General features: G+C 36.2%; 1 protein-coding gene and 1 pseudogene across 2 annotated transcripts; one reads left to right on the top strand and one right to left on the bottom strand.

Annotated features, from left to right (window-relative positions):
- LOC104771032 lies at window positions 586–2,080 on the bottom strand (annotated as a pseudogene).
- Window positions 12,161–13,673, top strand: LOC104771031 (transcription initiation factor TFIID subunit 15-like). Of its 2 annotated transcripts, none has more exons than XM_010495504.2 (4): window positions 12,161–12,404; window positions 12,521–12,933; window positions 13,105–13,210; window positions 13,403–13,673. In XM_010495504.2, exons 2-3 carry the CDS (start codon window positions 12,524–12,526, stop codon window positions 13,193–13,195), a joined length of 501 nt encoding a protein of 166 aa, XP_010493806.1. In that variant the 5' UTR covers window positions 12,161–12,404; window positions 12,521–12,523; the 3' UTR covers window positions 13,196–13,210; window positions 13,403–13,673. The 2 variants fall into 2 exon arrangements, with proteins under 2 accessions (XP_010493806.1, XP_010493805.1); XM_010495503.2 differs by having other exon boundaries at window positions 12,518–12,933.

The raw sequence follows: 16,828 nt of genomic DNA, 5'->3' as shown, positions 1-16,828 counted from the left end.
AAAAAAAAAAAAAAAAAAAAAATTGAAGTGTACTAAATGGGTTCATCTTCATCATATTTGTTCTTTCACGTTTAGTGGTGTATATCATGACATGCTGATACTATTTAAAAGTTACGGAATGAACTACTTATATTTTAATTAATTCATAGCTTTTCATTTCAATTAATTAAGGATAGGATTAACAATATAATTTTCTGATAACTAGCTATCTACTCTCATTTTAGAAGGGAGCGCGCTCGGAGAATTTTTCTTTCGATTGGTGGTAATTATCCTAATTAAGCCACATTATAATTAAGAATGTATATCTATTGTGAATGCTTAATCTTGATCTACCTTTTAAGTTTTTAAATTTATTATTATTCACCCTTGGCATTGGACTGAACAAAAGGTTACGTTGTGGTCCATGCATCTATCCATTTCAAACACTTACTAGATTTTATGTTTGGTTTAACTTAGATGATAAACATAATTGCGTAATAAGACTTGCATGCACTTAATTTGATTTTGAGCCACATAAACATCATTTCTCAGTGTCGAGTACGATCAACAAGTCGATCAAGTGCTTCAAACTATGGGAGAATCGTGTTGTAGAATCATAAATTCATAATGCAACAAGTTTGACAAAAGTAAGAATAGATTAAAACAAACGTACGTACTAGCTAGTACACTGATCGACATTAGAACTACACACTTCCGAAAAACTTCGCGTTGCTTACATTCTAAAATAACCAGATCACAAGAGGGTGCTACGAGATATGAGAGGAGTCAAATCTAAGGAAAGCAAATAAAAAATCATCACGACATAAAGGGTCGCCGGGCCGGTATCTAAGATCGTGCTCCAATGCTTTCATCAGTTTTCTCTCCTTTACTGCTTTCTGATGAATCTTTAAAAAAAAAAGACGTTACTGTCTGTTGTTAGTCTATTTATCAATTCACTAGCATATAAACACTATACATTATAGAGTACTAAATGTTAAGAACTCGTACAGTCACAAATTTATGTATATGTTGAGTCTTGTGATTAATTAGAAATTTAGAACTATTGTTGCAAAATGAAATCAATTTACTTGAAGATGATGAGCCTAATAGGGTGGTTCGGTGGCAGGTTCCTTTGGTGCGTTACACCTAAAGCACTCTAACCTGCTTGCGAAGTTATGTTCGTTACAGCCTGACCTATATATACAAACCAAATTAGTTTCTACAATATGCTTAAACCAAATTATATAAATGGTCGTTTTAGCTTACGTACGTAAGTGCATGCATGAGTTAATATATATTCACGTGATGAAGTAAACCCATGAACCATACACATAAAAAAAAAGTACCTTGGGCAAATCCAATCTCCAGATTTCTAAGGAGAACGGCCTGTGCCAGTGCCCCCACCGCCACTGCTGCTGCCAAAACCAAAAGGGCCCCCACGTCTTGGACCAATACTCATGTCTATAAACCCCGTTGTCGCAGCGGCACTTGAGCTTGAAAACTCATCTTTGGCGGCACCACACTTGAAACAACTAGACCTATTGGCAAAATTGTGCGTCCCACAGTTCCCAAGGTTGCAATACCAATCACCCGGTCTCACGTCCGGTCCGGTGTTGAAACGGAAAGAGTTACTGACTGGGCGGCTACCAAAACCGCTGAGTAAGTCGGTACTTATTCCGCCCAGTCTAGGCTCTCTGCAACGTTGGCATGAATCTCTTCTCTGGAAGTTGAGGTGGCTACACGATCTGCAGTTCCAATCTCCCGGCCTATTCATCTTCTTCTACGTACGGACCCATTAAAAAATGTATATAAATTAGACAAAACCAAATACATATCCGTACATATCTTTATAAGTGTAACCTATATATGTTATGCTTACCTGATCAGGATGAGAGTAAGTGAGTAATATAAGAGACGAGGGATTTGGTGTTATAGCATATGAAGGTGAGTTGTACTCTCCTCATGTATTTATATTGACAAAGCAAAAGGCCCTTCCTTTAACAACCGGGAACATATTTTGAAGTGAAACTAGGGTTTTAATTGGTTTTCACTTTCTCATTTGCTTCAGCTTTAATGCATTTCCTTTAACGTTGTGTTTTTCGGTAAACTACGTTTTCCCCAAAAGAAACAAAATTTATCTATTTATATATTTCGAGAACTTTAAATTTATCTATCATTTTAGTACCCACTATTTTAAACAAAAAAGAAAAACAACAAGGTTAAAGGCTTTCGATATCAGCCGTTTTCATTTTTGCTTCTGCTTCACAAAAGCTAATACATAGCCAAATTATTCAATACCATTTTTTTGTCTTTTTCAGATACTTGATAGATGTATATCGGCATATAAATCAAAGTAAAAAAAAAAAAGAGTAGTCTCTTATACAACTCTTGCTTTTATAATGGTGGTGTCGAATATATATGTAAACCAGAGATATCAATATGGCCTACTATTTTAGAATTATTTTCTTGGACTTACTATATTGTTTAATGACGACTAATGGGTGGAGTACTCATGCTATGAATATGTAACAAAATGAATATCTCACTAAATTTCACAAAATAAACTTAAAAAAAAAAGACAAAGAAAATAAAGGATTCTTAGACCTTTTTGGGACCCCAGCTCGTATATGCTTATAGAGTTATAGATTCTTTGTTAACGGTATATGCACATATATATAGATTGACGTATACATAAGACAACTAAAGCTGAGGGATATATTATTATCATCTCGTTATATTTCGAGCATGTATGACTTTCACATATATTATTGATCACCTCAACTTGGTGTGATTGGTAAATATATATACTCCCAGTATATATAACTAATTTGTACATATAAATAATACACACACACACACATATATAGCTATTGATGAAGGTTCATGGGTGCATAATATGCTCTCGTGCGCGTCAGGAGTAAAGATCTCTCTCTAGCACTGTTAAAGCAAAAGTTGCATGGCAACAATTTCAAGGAACGTATATGTTCCCCTTAGCCGCGGAAATTAATGATGAATGTTTAAAGGAATAACTTCTCCTTTCTTTAGTTTTAGTCTTTTGAAGTTTGGCCCTTTGAAGTTTTAATATTACTTCCAATATATATTATACTGAGTTTGAAATAGTCATGTGTATATCCATTTAGAACTTATTGGTTCGTGATTCTCAAACAAAACTTAAAAGAAAAACATCCAAAACTATAGGTTCAAACAAAAATAAGAATCATTAAATGGAAAGGGAAAAGGCTTTGAGGTTCGTATCTTCACCATCTTTGTGTCCATTGATTTTCTGCTACAAAACAATTTCATTTACCTTATTTAAAATTGATTTTGTTTTTCTTACTATCATTGTGGACTGGTATACTTGTCTTTCTAAAGTAGAGTCAGCTATAAGATAATGAAACGAGATTTCCACAGTAAGATATACAGTAAAACCTCTATAAATTAATAAGGTCGGGACCATAAAACTTTATTAATTTATAGAGGTTTTATTTATCGATAAATTAATAATTATTAATTTATCGATAAATTAATATTTTATTAATTTATCGATAAATTATTAATTTTTATAATTTTGAAAATTTTGTATTACAAAAGATATTTTTGTTATCATTCATATTTTTAAAGAATTTTCTCAATTTATAATCTTGTCTATCATAATTGCTACGTTTAGAGTTTAGGTAAAACTGATAGATGTTAGAAGTTTAAAGTTTAGAAGAAATAATATCATTTATGGTAATGATGAAGTCGAATAAGATACTGCAGTAATTTTAGAACCAATTACATATAAAAAGCAATTATCGCATTTGGAACTCTTCATAATTTTTTGATGCAATTTGAGAAGACGACAATAAAAAAGATTAGAGATGAGCTCCAATAAAAATGCGAATTCAAGAATATGCAAACAACAATAAAGTTATATTTCACTAAATTTTCTTAGATATATATATATATATATATTAATGTTACTTGATTATTAATTTATGATATTGATAGGACTATATTTTTACATGGGATTTCCAAAAAAAAATATTATCTTATTAATTTATCGAAATGTGTCATTTTTTACACCGGTCCAACTCGGGACCGAAAGAATTTATTAATTTATAGCGAGTATTAATTTAAAGAGTATTAATTTATAAAGGTTCTACTGTATGTAAGACGAATGATATTAAGTTTTATATATATATATATATATTAAATAAAATCGGATGAAGTTTTCTAATCTTATTTAATTTGTTTTATATAGATACTCAAATTTTCGATTATATATAATTATACTCAAATGCCCTTTATAATTAAAGAGAAGGGTGATTTTCACGTCAATTGACGAAAATAATTTGACGTACTTTCGTGATATTGTGTAATTTTATAAACTTTATAAAAATTCTTGTTTTATCTTATTCTTTGAATTTATTATTTAGTAAAAGATGGTTTTATTTGGCAATAGTGATTATGTGTTGTTATACATTAAAACATTTTTAATTAATCCAAGACTCCGTCCATCATTCCATTCCATGGCTCCCGAGCCTTATGCCTTATCCATAAGTCGCCGTATAAAAGCTAACTCGAATTTGAAGAAAAAAAAGAACAATACTTGGGTTCACTCCTAGGGGTGAACCTCTCCTTTCAAATACTTGGGTTCACTCTTAGGGGTGAACCTCTCCTTTCATCCCCTTATAAGATAAGGAAATAAAATCTGTATATATTATTATAAAATTAAAAAAATTTAAACCGCTCTTTAATAAACCCAAACCAACATATATAAAATCTAAACCCTAACCATCTCATTTGTGAACCCAAACCGATATATAATTTCGTTCTACTTGTAAAATCTAAACCCTAACCATCTCATTTGTGAACCCAAACCGACATATAATTTTGTTCTAATCGTGAAATCTAAACCCTAACATCTCATTTGTGAACCCAAACCGACATATAATTTTGTTCTACTTGTAAAATCTAAACCTTAACCATCTCATTTGTACCCAAACCGACATATAATTTCATTCTAATTGTAAAATCTAAACCCTAACCACCTCATTTGTAAAACCAAACCGACATATAATTTCGTTTTAGTTGTAAAATCTAAACCCTAACCAATTCATTTGTAAACCCAAACCGACATATAATTTTATTCTAATTTTAAAAATCTAAACCAAGCTAATATTTAAATTTCCTTAAGTAAAAGTATACAGAATTTGTTTCCTTAATTTGATTTGCTTTTTAATTTAATTTTGATTTATTTTTTAAATGAAATATTAGATGGAAGATTCTGATTGGCTGAGAGAAGAAGGGGTGAATGGTATGGAGAATATATGAAGAATCATTATAATTAATAAACCCACCAACCTTGTCTCGGGGAATGCTAAAGAAAAACTGACGAACACAAAAGAAAAGAGAGAATCTATTCGATTTTATCTTTGGGAAGTGAATGTTAAAAGTGGGTTAAAACTCATCATATGTCCAAAACCCACAATTAATATAGAGTTTTTAGACCTGTTTTTTTCAGGAAAAAAATACAAAATGGATGGATATCCGAAATAGTAGTTATATACGGGTTTACCCTAATAAGGCAATGGATACTTTGTTGAATTTTTTTTCTTCTTAACTTATATCTACTGAAACGACACCATTTCTTCGCAACTCTTATGTATCAAAACACTAATCCTACTCCAATTGCTTTAATTACCTTATATATTCTAAACAAAAATTTTTTTGTTAAAAACTTAATTTCTCTTATGTATTGAACTCTTTGCTTTCGTTAAAAGTTAGGACAAAAATTGAATTTATTTATTCAAAAGATAATAATAGTGAATATATATTTTTGCCAATTGCATTCTTGTGGCTATATATTTCTGAAATCAATATCTAAAAAATAATCAAATTGTTACGAAATAGTGTAAATTGAAAGACAGAGACCTTGAAGAACTTGGAAGAGATGTGATGATTGAAAGTCTTCGTATTTCTTTATCATTTACAAATCGAGAATACAATCTATATAAAGACTACTTAGTTACAAAACAGAGTTGATCTTCACGAGAATATCGGAGAGGATCTCTAACTTATGTTGACCCATTATTGAGGAGAGTTTTGTGGACCTAATATTGACCATCGTTCACCCTCCCGCAGTGAAATCGTCGGGACACCGGACGGTTAAACTGGACCTGAATTCGTTGAACAACATTGTCGGGAGACCCTTGGTGAATATGTCCGCAAACTGCAACGAAGAAGGAACGTGTATAACCTTTACTTGTCCAAGAGCAACCTTCTCCCGAACAAAGTGGAGATCAATCTCAATATGTTTAGTCCTTTGATGTTGAACCGGATTGTTTGAAAGATAGACTGCACTGATATTATAACAATAGACCAATGTTGCAGAGCGAATCGGTATATGCATTTCCAACAGAAGGTTCCTTATCCAACAAGTTTCAGCTACCACATTAGCCACTCCTTTATACTCTGATTCGGCACTAGAACGTGACACTGTTTGTTGTCGTTTGGATGACCAGGAGATTAAATTTTCACCGAGATAGACACAATAACCCGATGTTGAGCGTCTTGTGTCAGAACAACCTGCCCAATCTGAGTCTGTATAAGCAGTGAGGGAACCAATTGTACCTTGAAAAAGTTGTAGGCCATGAGTGAGCGTGCCCTGAAGATAGCGGATGACTCTTTTCAACGCTTGATAGTGGGGGACTCTTGGATCATGCATAAACAAGCATATCTGCTGTACTGCATACGTGATATCCGGCCTAGTGAATGTCAAATATTGCAGAGCTCCTGCTAAGCGTCGATACTCGGTGGAGTTTTGAATCTTTTCTCCACAATCAGCCGTGAGCTTGGAGTTGACATCCACCGGAGTCGCCACTGGTTTACAGTCTTGCATTCCTGCTTTAGTTATTATCGACTTTGCGTAATGTGATTGAGAAAGTAGAATCCCAGCTTTGTTATACTCAGCCTTAACCCCGAGAAAGTAACTTAAACGGCCACCATCAGTTATTGGAAACTCGCTTTTGAGAGACTCCGTGAATGAATCTATGAGAGTTTGTCTTGAAGCAGTGAGGATAATGTCATCAACATATAAGAGGAGGTAAGCCATATCATTGCCCTGTTTATACACAAACAGAGAGTTGTCACTCTTGCTCATACTGAACCCAAGCTTCGACACAACCTTTTTAAATCTTGCATTCCAAGCTCTTGGAGCTTGTTTTAGCCCATATATTGCCTTGTTTAACTTGCAGACATAATGAGGAGTTTGTTTGTTGACAAAACCTGGAGGTTGATGCATATAGATAGTTTCCTCTAGATCTCCATGCAAGAAAGCATTTTTCACATCTAGTTGCTTTGTTCCCCAGCATTTGGCAACTGCTACATGAAGAACAGATCTTATGGTTGCAGGTTTAACTACGGGTGCAAATGTCTCAAAAAAATCGACACCTTCTTCTTGAGTTTTTCCATTAGCAACTAATCTAGCCTTGTACCTGTCTAGATTTCCATCTGCATCAAGTTTATGCTTAAACAGCCACATAGAATTGACAATGTTAGCATTGCTCGGTGGTGGTACCAAATTCCAGGTCTTATTCTTAATTTGAGCATCATATTCATCAGTCACTGCTGGATTCCAGTTATGGTCTGCTAAGGCTTGTTTGTGAGTTTTAGGGAGAGGAGATATGGTGTTGGTAGTGAGAAGAGAGATAGGTTGTTTTGTTTTTCTAGTTCCTGCTTTGCTTCTAGTGGTCATATGGTGAGACGGTGCAACCGGGGCTGGTTGTTCTAGAAGAGGAATAGGTTGAGAAACCGCAGGAACCAGTTGTTGAGATGGCGTAGGATTTTGAATATTTGTTTGAAGGATTTCTCGAAACATTGTTGAAGGCTCATCAACCTGCTCTAGAAAATCATAAGCAGTTTGATCTTTTGGATCCTTAACAGCGGCAGGGAAGATAGATTCATCGAATATAACATGCCTGGAGATAATTATTTTGTTTGTTGCTATATCCAGACATCTATATCCCCGATGTTGAATTGGATAGCCAAGAAAGATACAAGGTGAGGAGCGAGGTGAAAGTTTGTGTTTTGTTGTTCAAGTTTGGGTAACACAAACAACCGAAAACTTTCAAATGTTCATAGGTTGGTGCTTTCTTGAACAAAACAGAGAAAGGAGTTTGAAAGTCAATGGAGGAGCTAGGCAAAATGTTCAAGAGATGGGTAGCCGTATGAAGGGCTTCTGCCCAGAATGATGGTGAGAGATGAGACTGGAAGAGCAAAGTTCTAATGGTATTGTTGATGGTTCGAATCATCCTTTCTGATTTCCCATTTTGTTGCGAAGTATAAGGACAAGAAAATCGAACTTGGATACCATTTGTGTCAAAGTGTTGAGAAAAGGAAGCATTTGAGTATTCTCCCCCATTGTCACATTGAAAAGATTTGATAGATGAATTAAACTGAGTTTTGATATAAGAAGAAAAGTGCAAGAACTTTGTGAATACTTCACTCTTTCTTCGAATAGGATATACCCACAGAAAATGAGAATAATCATCAAGAAAGATGACATAATAGCGAAGATCACTTAGACTTGGTATAGGAGAGGTCCAAATGTCATAATGAATGAGTTCAAAGGGTTTAGAAGCAACAGAATTTGATTTATGAAAAGGAAGTTTTACATGTTTCCCCAATTGACATGCATTACAAGATGATGGCAAGCTAGTTTTATTACAAAGAAATTGATTGGAAGCTAGCACCAATTTTAACGTCTCGATATTGGTATGACCGAGTCTCATGTGCCATAGAGAAGGAGAAACAGCAAGGCAAGTAGAAGGAGAGCTTTCTTTATTTGAAGGACGAAATGGATAAAGATCTCCAGTACTATCACTGCGGAGAAGAGGCGTCCGTGTGAGAAGATCCTTCACAAGAAAACCAAAGGGGTCAAATTCGACAGAACAAGCATTGTCTGTTGTAAATTTTCGAACTGAGATAAGATTTTTGATTATATCAGGGGTAATGAGGATGTTACGAAGAGTAAGAGGACGAGAGAGAGAAGGAAGTGTGGTGTGACCAGATTGGGAAACAGGAATAGACGAACCGTTGCCAACAATGACTGATTTAGTGGTGTTCAAATTAAAAACAGAGTGGAGTGTACCTGATGAGGAGGCTAAATGTGCAGTAGCACCTGTGTCCATGTACCAATCCCCTCCGTTTGGTTCTGCAAGTGTCATGGTGTTGAATGCTTCAGCAAAATCTCGAGTCGGTTGTAGATCAGCAGTGTGAGCCTCTGTATTGTGAGCGTTAGCTGGTTTCGGAGCTGGTCCTAGCAAACCAAGGTTCTGAACAGTTGAAGGGTATTGTGCCCATGGTGCAAACGGAGGTTGTTGCCACGGGTTGTAAGGGTTTGGCCAGTACGACCCCCAAGTGGGGAACTGTTGTCTCTGTTGCTTTAGCGGGAGATTGTTTTGTTGCGGAGAATTGTTGCGACCCTTGTTGAAGCGATTGTTTCTACGCCATGGTCGGTTGTTCCTCTGCTGAGTCTGATGCTGCTGATTCTGGGAACTGTTGCTTGTCGTGACCAACGCCGTAGGAGATGAGGCATGCGCCGTATGTGAAGCAATGGTCTTGTGAGCTTTCTTCAAGCGACCTTCTTCATCTTCGAGCATGGATTTGGCATCATCAAAGGATGGAAATGGCTTCTGGTGTTTGATAACATTGATGATGTTATCAAACTTTTCGTTGAGTCCATTCAGCATGTACATCACAAGATTGCGTTCATTGACTGGAGCATCAAGATTGGAGAGAAGATCTGCCAGTGACTTCAGGGATTGACAATATGTTTGAATGGACATATCACCTATCTCCATGGTTCGCAGATCATTGTCAATCTTCATGACCCTTGCATCCTTGTTGTTACGAAATTGATTTTCTATACGGAGCCAAATGTCTCTTGCGGTACCACCAGTTTTGAATGAGGATTTGAAGAGAGGTTGAGCCAGAGTTCCATAGATCCACAGCTTAACGAGTCCATCTCGTTTCAGCCAAGATTGATCATTCGCATTTGCTGGAGCAGACGAGCCATCAACATGTCCTAAGACATCGAACGTGAGGCAATGAGTGAGAAAGAGTTTTCTCCAGGCATCGTAGTTGTGATCATCTAAATCAAGGATCAAAGGAATGTGAGACTTGATGTTGGTGACACCAAATGCTCGTTCAGCTTGAGCAGCCATTGAAAGAAGAACAAGGGAGAAAATACGAAAGAAAGAGAAGAGATTGATAAAGGGAAGAGAAGAGAAAGGAAGAAAAAAAAAATTGAAAGCTAGACTAACTTGGCTCTGATACCATGAAAGTCTTCGTATTTCCTTATCATTTACAAATCGAGATAACAATCTATATAAAGACTACTTAGTTACAAAACAGAGTTGATCTTCACGAGAATATCGGAGAGGATCTCTAACTTATGTTGACCCATTATTGAGGAGAGTTTTGTGGACCTAATATTGACCATCGTTCAATGATGAGTTTAGTGAAAGAAAATAAGGCACGAGGTTTTGAAAGAGTGATGTGAAGAGGATGGGCATAAATAGAACACAACTAGCTGGTGGCTCGTTCAATAAAAATAAAAAATTAATAATAACTCTTTCGTTTCGTTCACCTCAATTGTAAACTTTCGCAAACGAAGATATATAAAATAAATTAAGTGGCTGAGATTCCCAAGCCTATAAATTCTTTAGTATGGGTAAATTACTTTGGCCATAGCTTTAGAGTGTTTCTTGTATTATGATAAATATTTGTTCAATTATAGTATGGTTATTACTTTGAGCAGTAGCTTTGTTGTATTATGATATATTTAGATTGAAGTATATTCATGTAACTCTTATTTTTCTATTAAAAGACATAATTTAGTTGACTTATTCACAACTAATAGGTTCATATCAAAAATTAAACTTTTTGAAAATATGTTATATACTAGTTATGGGTATTGTTTAGTGGATTTTCTTATTGTCCTTGCGACAAATTATATATTGTCGTTTGTGATATTACAAAATTTCCACAATAACATATATTGTCGTTTGTGATTTGACGGTACAAAAGCGATTCCGGTGTAATATCACAAACGACAATATATAATTTGTATGTGGGATATAGTAAGAAAAAAACATCAGTTAAAAAAAGGTAAAACGAAATTGTATTGTAGTAGACAAATGAAAACGACACAAAGATGGTCAAGATACGAACCTCACTTCCCATTTAATGATTATTATTTTTGTTTTAACCTATAGGTTTGGATGTTTTTCCTTAAGTTTTGTTTGAGAATATTCACGAACCACTAAGTTCTAAATAGATATCTATACACATGACTATTTCAATTTCAAAGGGCCAAACTTCAAAAGACTAAAACTAAAGAAAGGAGAAGTTATTCCTTTAAACGTTCATGATTTCCGCGGCTAAGGGGAACAGATACGTTCCTTGAAATTGTTGCCATGCAACTTTTGCTTTAAACAGTGCTAGAGAGATCTTTACTCCTGACGCGCAAGAGAGCATATTAGACACCCATGAACCTTCATCAATAGACAATAGCTATGAGTGTGTGTATTATTTATATGTACAAATTAGTTATATATACTGGAAGTATTTTTACCAATCATAGCTAGAGGTTGATCAATAATTCATATGAAAGTCATACATGCTCTCGAAATAGATAATGAGATGCTAACTATATATCCCTCAGCTTTAGGTGTCTTATGTATACGCCAATCTATATATATGCATATATACCGTTAACAAAGAATCTATAAGCATATACGAGCTGGGGTCCCAAAAAGGTCAAAGAATACTTTTATTTTCTTTGTCTTTTTTAAAAATAGTGGGGACTAAAAATGATATATAAATTTAAAGTCCTCGAAATATATAGGTACTGATTGGTAAACACACATAAAGTATTACAAGTGGTACCACTTTGATTTTTTACCAATCACAAAAACTTTACCAAAATCTTTATTAAAAACTTTACTCTCAGCTTTTTTATACAGCTTTTACGTATAGTTTTTCTTTACAGCTTTGCAGTATTCCGTAACAGCTTACAGCTCCAGCTTACAGCTCCAGCTTACAGCTTTTCTGTACAGCATTGGCTACGTTACCAATCAGACCCATAAATAGATAAATTTTGTTTCTTTTGGGAAAAACGTAGTTTACAGAGAAACACAACGTTAAAGGAAATGCACTAAAGCTGAAGCAAATGAGAAAGTGAAAACGAATTGAAACCTTAGTTTCACTTCAAAAATTGTTCCCGGTTTGTTAAAGGAATGGACTTTGCTTTGTCCATATAAATATGTGAGGAGAGTACAACATCACCTTCATATACTATAACTCCAAACCTCATCTCTTATATATATATATATTACTCACTTCCACTCTCCTTATAGTTTCCAGTTTAACATAACCAGGTAATCATAAAAAAATATACTATATATAGGTTACCTTTGTAAAATATAGTATATGATTTTAGTTTTGTGTAACTATATACTCTAATTTGTTTTTTCAATGGGGCCGTACGTAGAAGAAGATGAATAGGCCGGGAGATTGGAACTGTAGATCGTGTAGCCACCTCAACTTCCAGAGAAGAGATTCATGCCAACGTTGCAGAGAGCCTAGAGTACTGGGAGGCATAAGTACGGACTTAATCAGCGGTTTCGGTAACTCATTCGGTTTCAACACAGGGCCAGACGTGAGACCGGGTGACTGGTATTGCAACCTTGGGAATTGTGGGACGCACAATTTTGCCAACAGGTCTAGTTGTTTCAAGTGCGGTGCAGCTAAAGATGAGTTTCCAAGCTCAAGTGTCGCTGCAACAACGGGGTTTATAGACATGAATGTTGGTCCAAGACGTGGTGGCCTTTTTGGTTTTGGCAGCAGCAGTGGTGGTGGCAGCACAGGCCGTTCTCCTTGGAAATCTGGAGATTGGATTTGCCCAAGGTACTTTTTTATTTTTATTTTTTATGTGTATGGTTGATGAGTTTACTTCATCACGTAGCATCGATTAACTCATGCATGCTGGCTTACGTACATAAGCTAAAACGACCGTTTATATATCTTAGTAAATATGTATAAGCATATTGTAGAAACTAATTTGGTTTGTATATATAGGTCAGGCTGCAACGAGCATAACTTCGCAAGCAGGTCAGAATGCTTCAGGTGTAACGCACCAAAGGAACCTGCCACCGAACCACCCTATTAGTCTCATCATCTTCAAGTAACTTAATTTCATTTTGCAACAATAGTTCTAAAATTCTAATCACAAGTCTCAACATATATACATATATTTGGACTGTACGAGTTCTTAATTAACATTTACTACTCTATTATGTAAGTGTATATATGCTAGTGTTTGTATATAGACTAACAACAGCAATTTAATCGTATCTTTATTCTTTGGATTCATCAGAAAGCAGTAAAAGAAGAGAGTACTGATGAAGAATTGGAGCAAGATACGGACCCGGCAACCCTTTATGTCGTGATGATATGTTTTTCGCTTTCCTTAGATTTGACTCCTCTCATATCTCGTAGCACCCTTGTCTTGTTATTTTAGAATGTAGGCAATTCGAAATTTTTCGGAAGCGTTTGTTCTAATGCCGATCGGTTTCCTAGCTAGTACGCGTACGTTTGTTTTAATCTATGCTTACTTTTGTTAAACTTGTTGCATTCTGATTCTACAACCACGATTTTCTCGTAGTGTGAAGCACTTAATCGACTTGTTGATCGAATAGTTAAAACCCAAATTAAGTGCATGCAAATGTTATATTAAGCCATTATTTTTATCATCTAAATTTTAGTAGGAAAGGAGTTTTCTGTTAAACCAAACAGAAAATCTATTAAATGTTTGAAATGGATAGATCCACGGACCACAACTAAACCTTTTGTTCAATCCAATGCCTTAAAAAAAACAAAAAAGGCGTGAACAATAATAAAATTTTAAATTTTAAAAGGTAAATCAAGATTAAGCCATAATAGTTGTACGTGTACTCCTATTAAGATGTGGCTTGAGGATAATGAGAACTTTACCACCAATCGAAAGAAAAATACATGAGAATAGCTAAGTAATTTTCAAAAACATATATTATTTATGTTATCCCTAATTATTTGTTAAAAAGCCGACCAATTAAAATTGAAAAATATAGTTCATCCCGTAGCTTTTTAAAATAGTAGCATGTAATGATAGAAAATTACCACATTTGGTACAATTCATTTTTTTTTTTGTGTATACATGGATTCATTTTTTTTTTCATGTTCATTATTCAACTTTTACCACTTGTTATATCTGGCCGTTTCGCACAAATTACATATACACCCGCTTGATATGTTTGATCTATTTTCTTTTAATTTATTGTTCGTACTACTATCATGATTTGGATTATGGACTCTAAACTAGTATATAAGCAAGCGTACACGCACGTACGTGTCCTTATACAAGTTGCACTTTGCATAGGATTCCTCATTTCAATGAACTCATAGAGGTGTAGTTAAGATTACCATCAACGGGTCAAAAAAAGAAGACAAGCAGTCTTTGATGTCTGCTACTATAAAATCTATAATCCATTGCTTAGCTTTTATTTTTTTCCGTTAAAGGGTTGCACTAATTGGCTTTTTTACTAAAGAATCTTTCGTTTTTTTTCCAACTTTTAAGTTCATTCATCATTTTATTCTTCTTTGGTTTTAGTGCAGTGAAAGTACGTCTTAGGTATTATCATGCATAATTGTGAACGTCTTCCCCACTTTGAAATTCAAAACCATTAATGATAAGATTCGATTTAGATGTATACTAGTCTTTATATATTCCAGCTTATCGAAATACTATATAGTATTACATAATTCATAATTCATATAGTTAATTAAACACAATTTGAGTATAACTAACATATAGTCATCATGTTCATCTAACTTCTAGCTACATAAAATATGAAACGGAATTGTCTCAAGGAAAAAGAACATTTTCTCTCTCTCAAAAGAGCAAAAAAGTGACTGCGTTCTCCCACCTTATCCGACGTCGACCACGACGTCGGAGCGCTGTCCCCTTGAACTTCCCATGCCTTCCTCTCCTCATAAAGAAGAAAGGTAACTCCCGCAAAGCAAATGCGCCACTGCCGTCGACTCAAAACCCCTCTATTCGGCCAGATCGAGATCTAGATCTCCCTGCTAACAAAGTCTCCTCATCTCAGTCAGATCCTCCTCCTTCCTCCCCTTCTCACCCTCCTCAGCCAATTTCCTCATCCCCACCCCTCCCTCCCAGACCACCTCTCTAAAGCAGAATGCCCCTGTCACTCCTGCTGTATCCGACCGAGTTATCCAATCCTCAGATCTGCAGCAACCTCGCTCAGATTTGAGTGAAAATTGTGTTCCTGCGAATGCTGCTTCAGTAGCAGATCCAGACCCCAAAGAAGCCCCTTGGTTAGGACTGTTCAAAGGTTCTACCCGACGCCTATCCAAGAAAGGCACATCTTTTACTCTTCCCTCAGGCGAATCTTGTGTTAAGATCCCAAATTCTGTCATCCAGAAGAACCAGAAGTCATGAGATTGTTTCATTCTTGGCCAGTTTTACTCTGATCCGCCAGCTCATGGAATAGTCCACACCATTGTCAACGGTATTTGGAGCAAGATACACCGCGACATCATTGTTACTAGAATGGAGGGCAATGCTTTCCTCTTCAAGATCTCGAATGCTACAACTCGAAACCGGATCCTAAATCAAGGCCACTGGCAAATTGAAGGCCAAACGATGTTTGTAGCTAAATGGCAGCCTGGAGTAACCCCCCCCAAAAACCTGAGCTCTCGTCCGCCCCTGTCTGGCTAGAGTTGCGTAATGTCCCCTTTCAATTCTTCCATGAAAAAGGTATCAAGTTTATCGTAGGTCAGGTTGGTGAACCAATTCGCCTCCACCCGTCGACTAAGAACATGACCAATCTTGAGGTCGCGAAAGTCCTCACCCTGATTGACCCTAGACAACCTCTTCCAAAGACCGTCAATGTCCAATTTGATTATGGGGAGATCAACCGTGTACTGGTCTCCAGTCCCTAGATGCCGCCAGTCTGCTCGTTCTGCAAAAAAGTGGGTCACAACCTGAAGTGCTGTAAAATTGCTCATATCCTCTGTACCTCCTGCAAATCTGTTTGCCACAACACAGCTGACTGCCCGCGTGTAAAGGTCAAGAAGCAGGAAAAAGTCTACAGGGTCAAGAAGCCCCACATATCATCCTCCCCTCCGGAGCCCACTACCTCTCCGGTTGCAGTGCCTAAAGAGAAAGGGAAGAAAATTCAGGAGACTCCTGCCCCTACATCAGGTCAACCTTCTGCCAACCCATCAGCCAGTTCAGGGATTGCCTCTGGGACTCTGTCTGAATGGATTCAAGTCAAAAAGAAACAAAGCAACCCCATTACCCCAGCTCCTTCCTCTTCCCCGATGCAATAGAACCCCCTCTGCATTGATATTGGGCTAGACTCTCTGCAAGATGACCCTATGATCCCTGCATATAAAAGTCTACCCTCTGACTCCTCAGACGTGCAGTCCTCCGATGATGGCACTGACTCGATGTGGGCGAAGCTAGGATGTGGGCGAAGCTAGTTTTTTGTGAATGTTCTCACAGGAAACAAAGGTATGCTAGGGGCAAGGGCCCCAAATCCCACTAATCAATGTATATAGACATTTTTTGCTGGAATGTGCGAGGTTTTAATAAATTAAGCCACCGACGCGGATTTAAGGATTGGTATAAGATAAACCAGCCTCTTTTTGGGAGTCTTATTGAGACTCACGTCAAGCAACCAAAGTAGCAAAAGTTTTTAAACGTGTTACTGCCTGGTTGGTTGTTTGATGACAATTA

Source organism: Camelina sativa, chromosome 20 (genome assembly GCF_000633955.1).
Source record: "Camelina sativa cultivar DH55 chromosome 20, Cs, whole genome shotgun sequence".
In the NCBI taxonomy this organism is placed as follows: Eukaryota; Viridiplantae; Streptophyta; class Magnoliopsida; order Brassicales; family Brassicaceae; genus Camelina; species Camelina sativa.
Note: the sequence above shows the minus strand (reverse complement) of the source record. Positions and strands in the feature narration are given on the sequence as shown.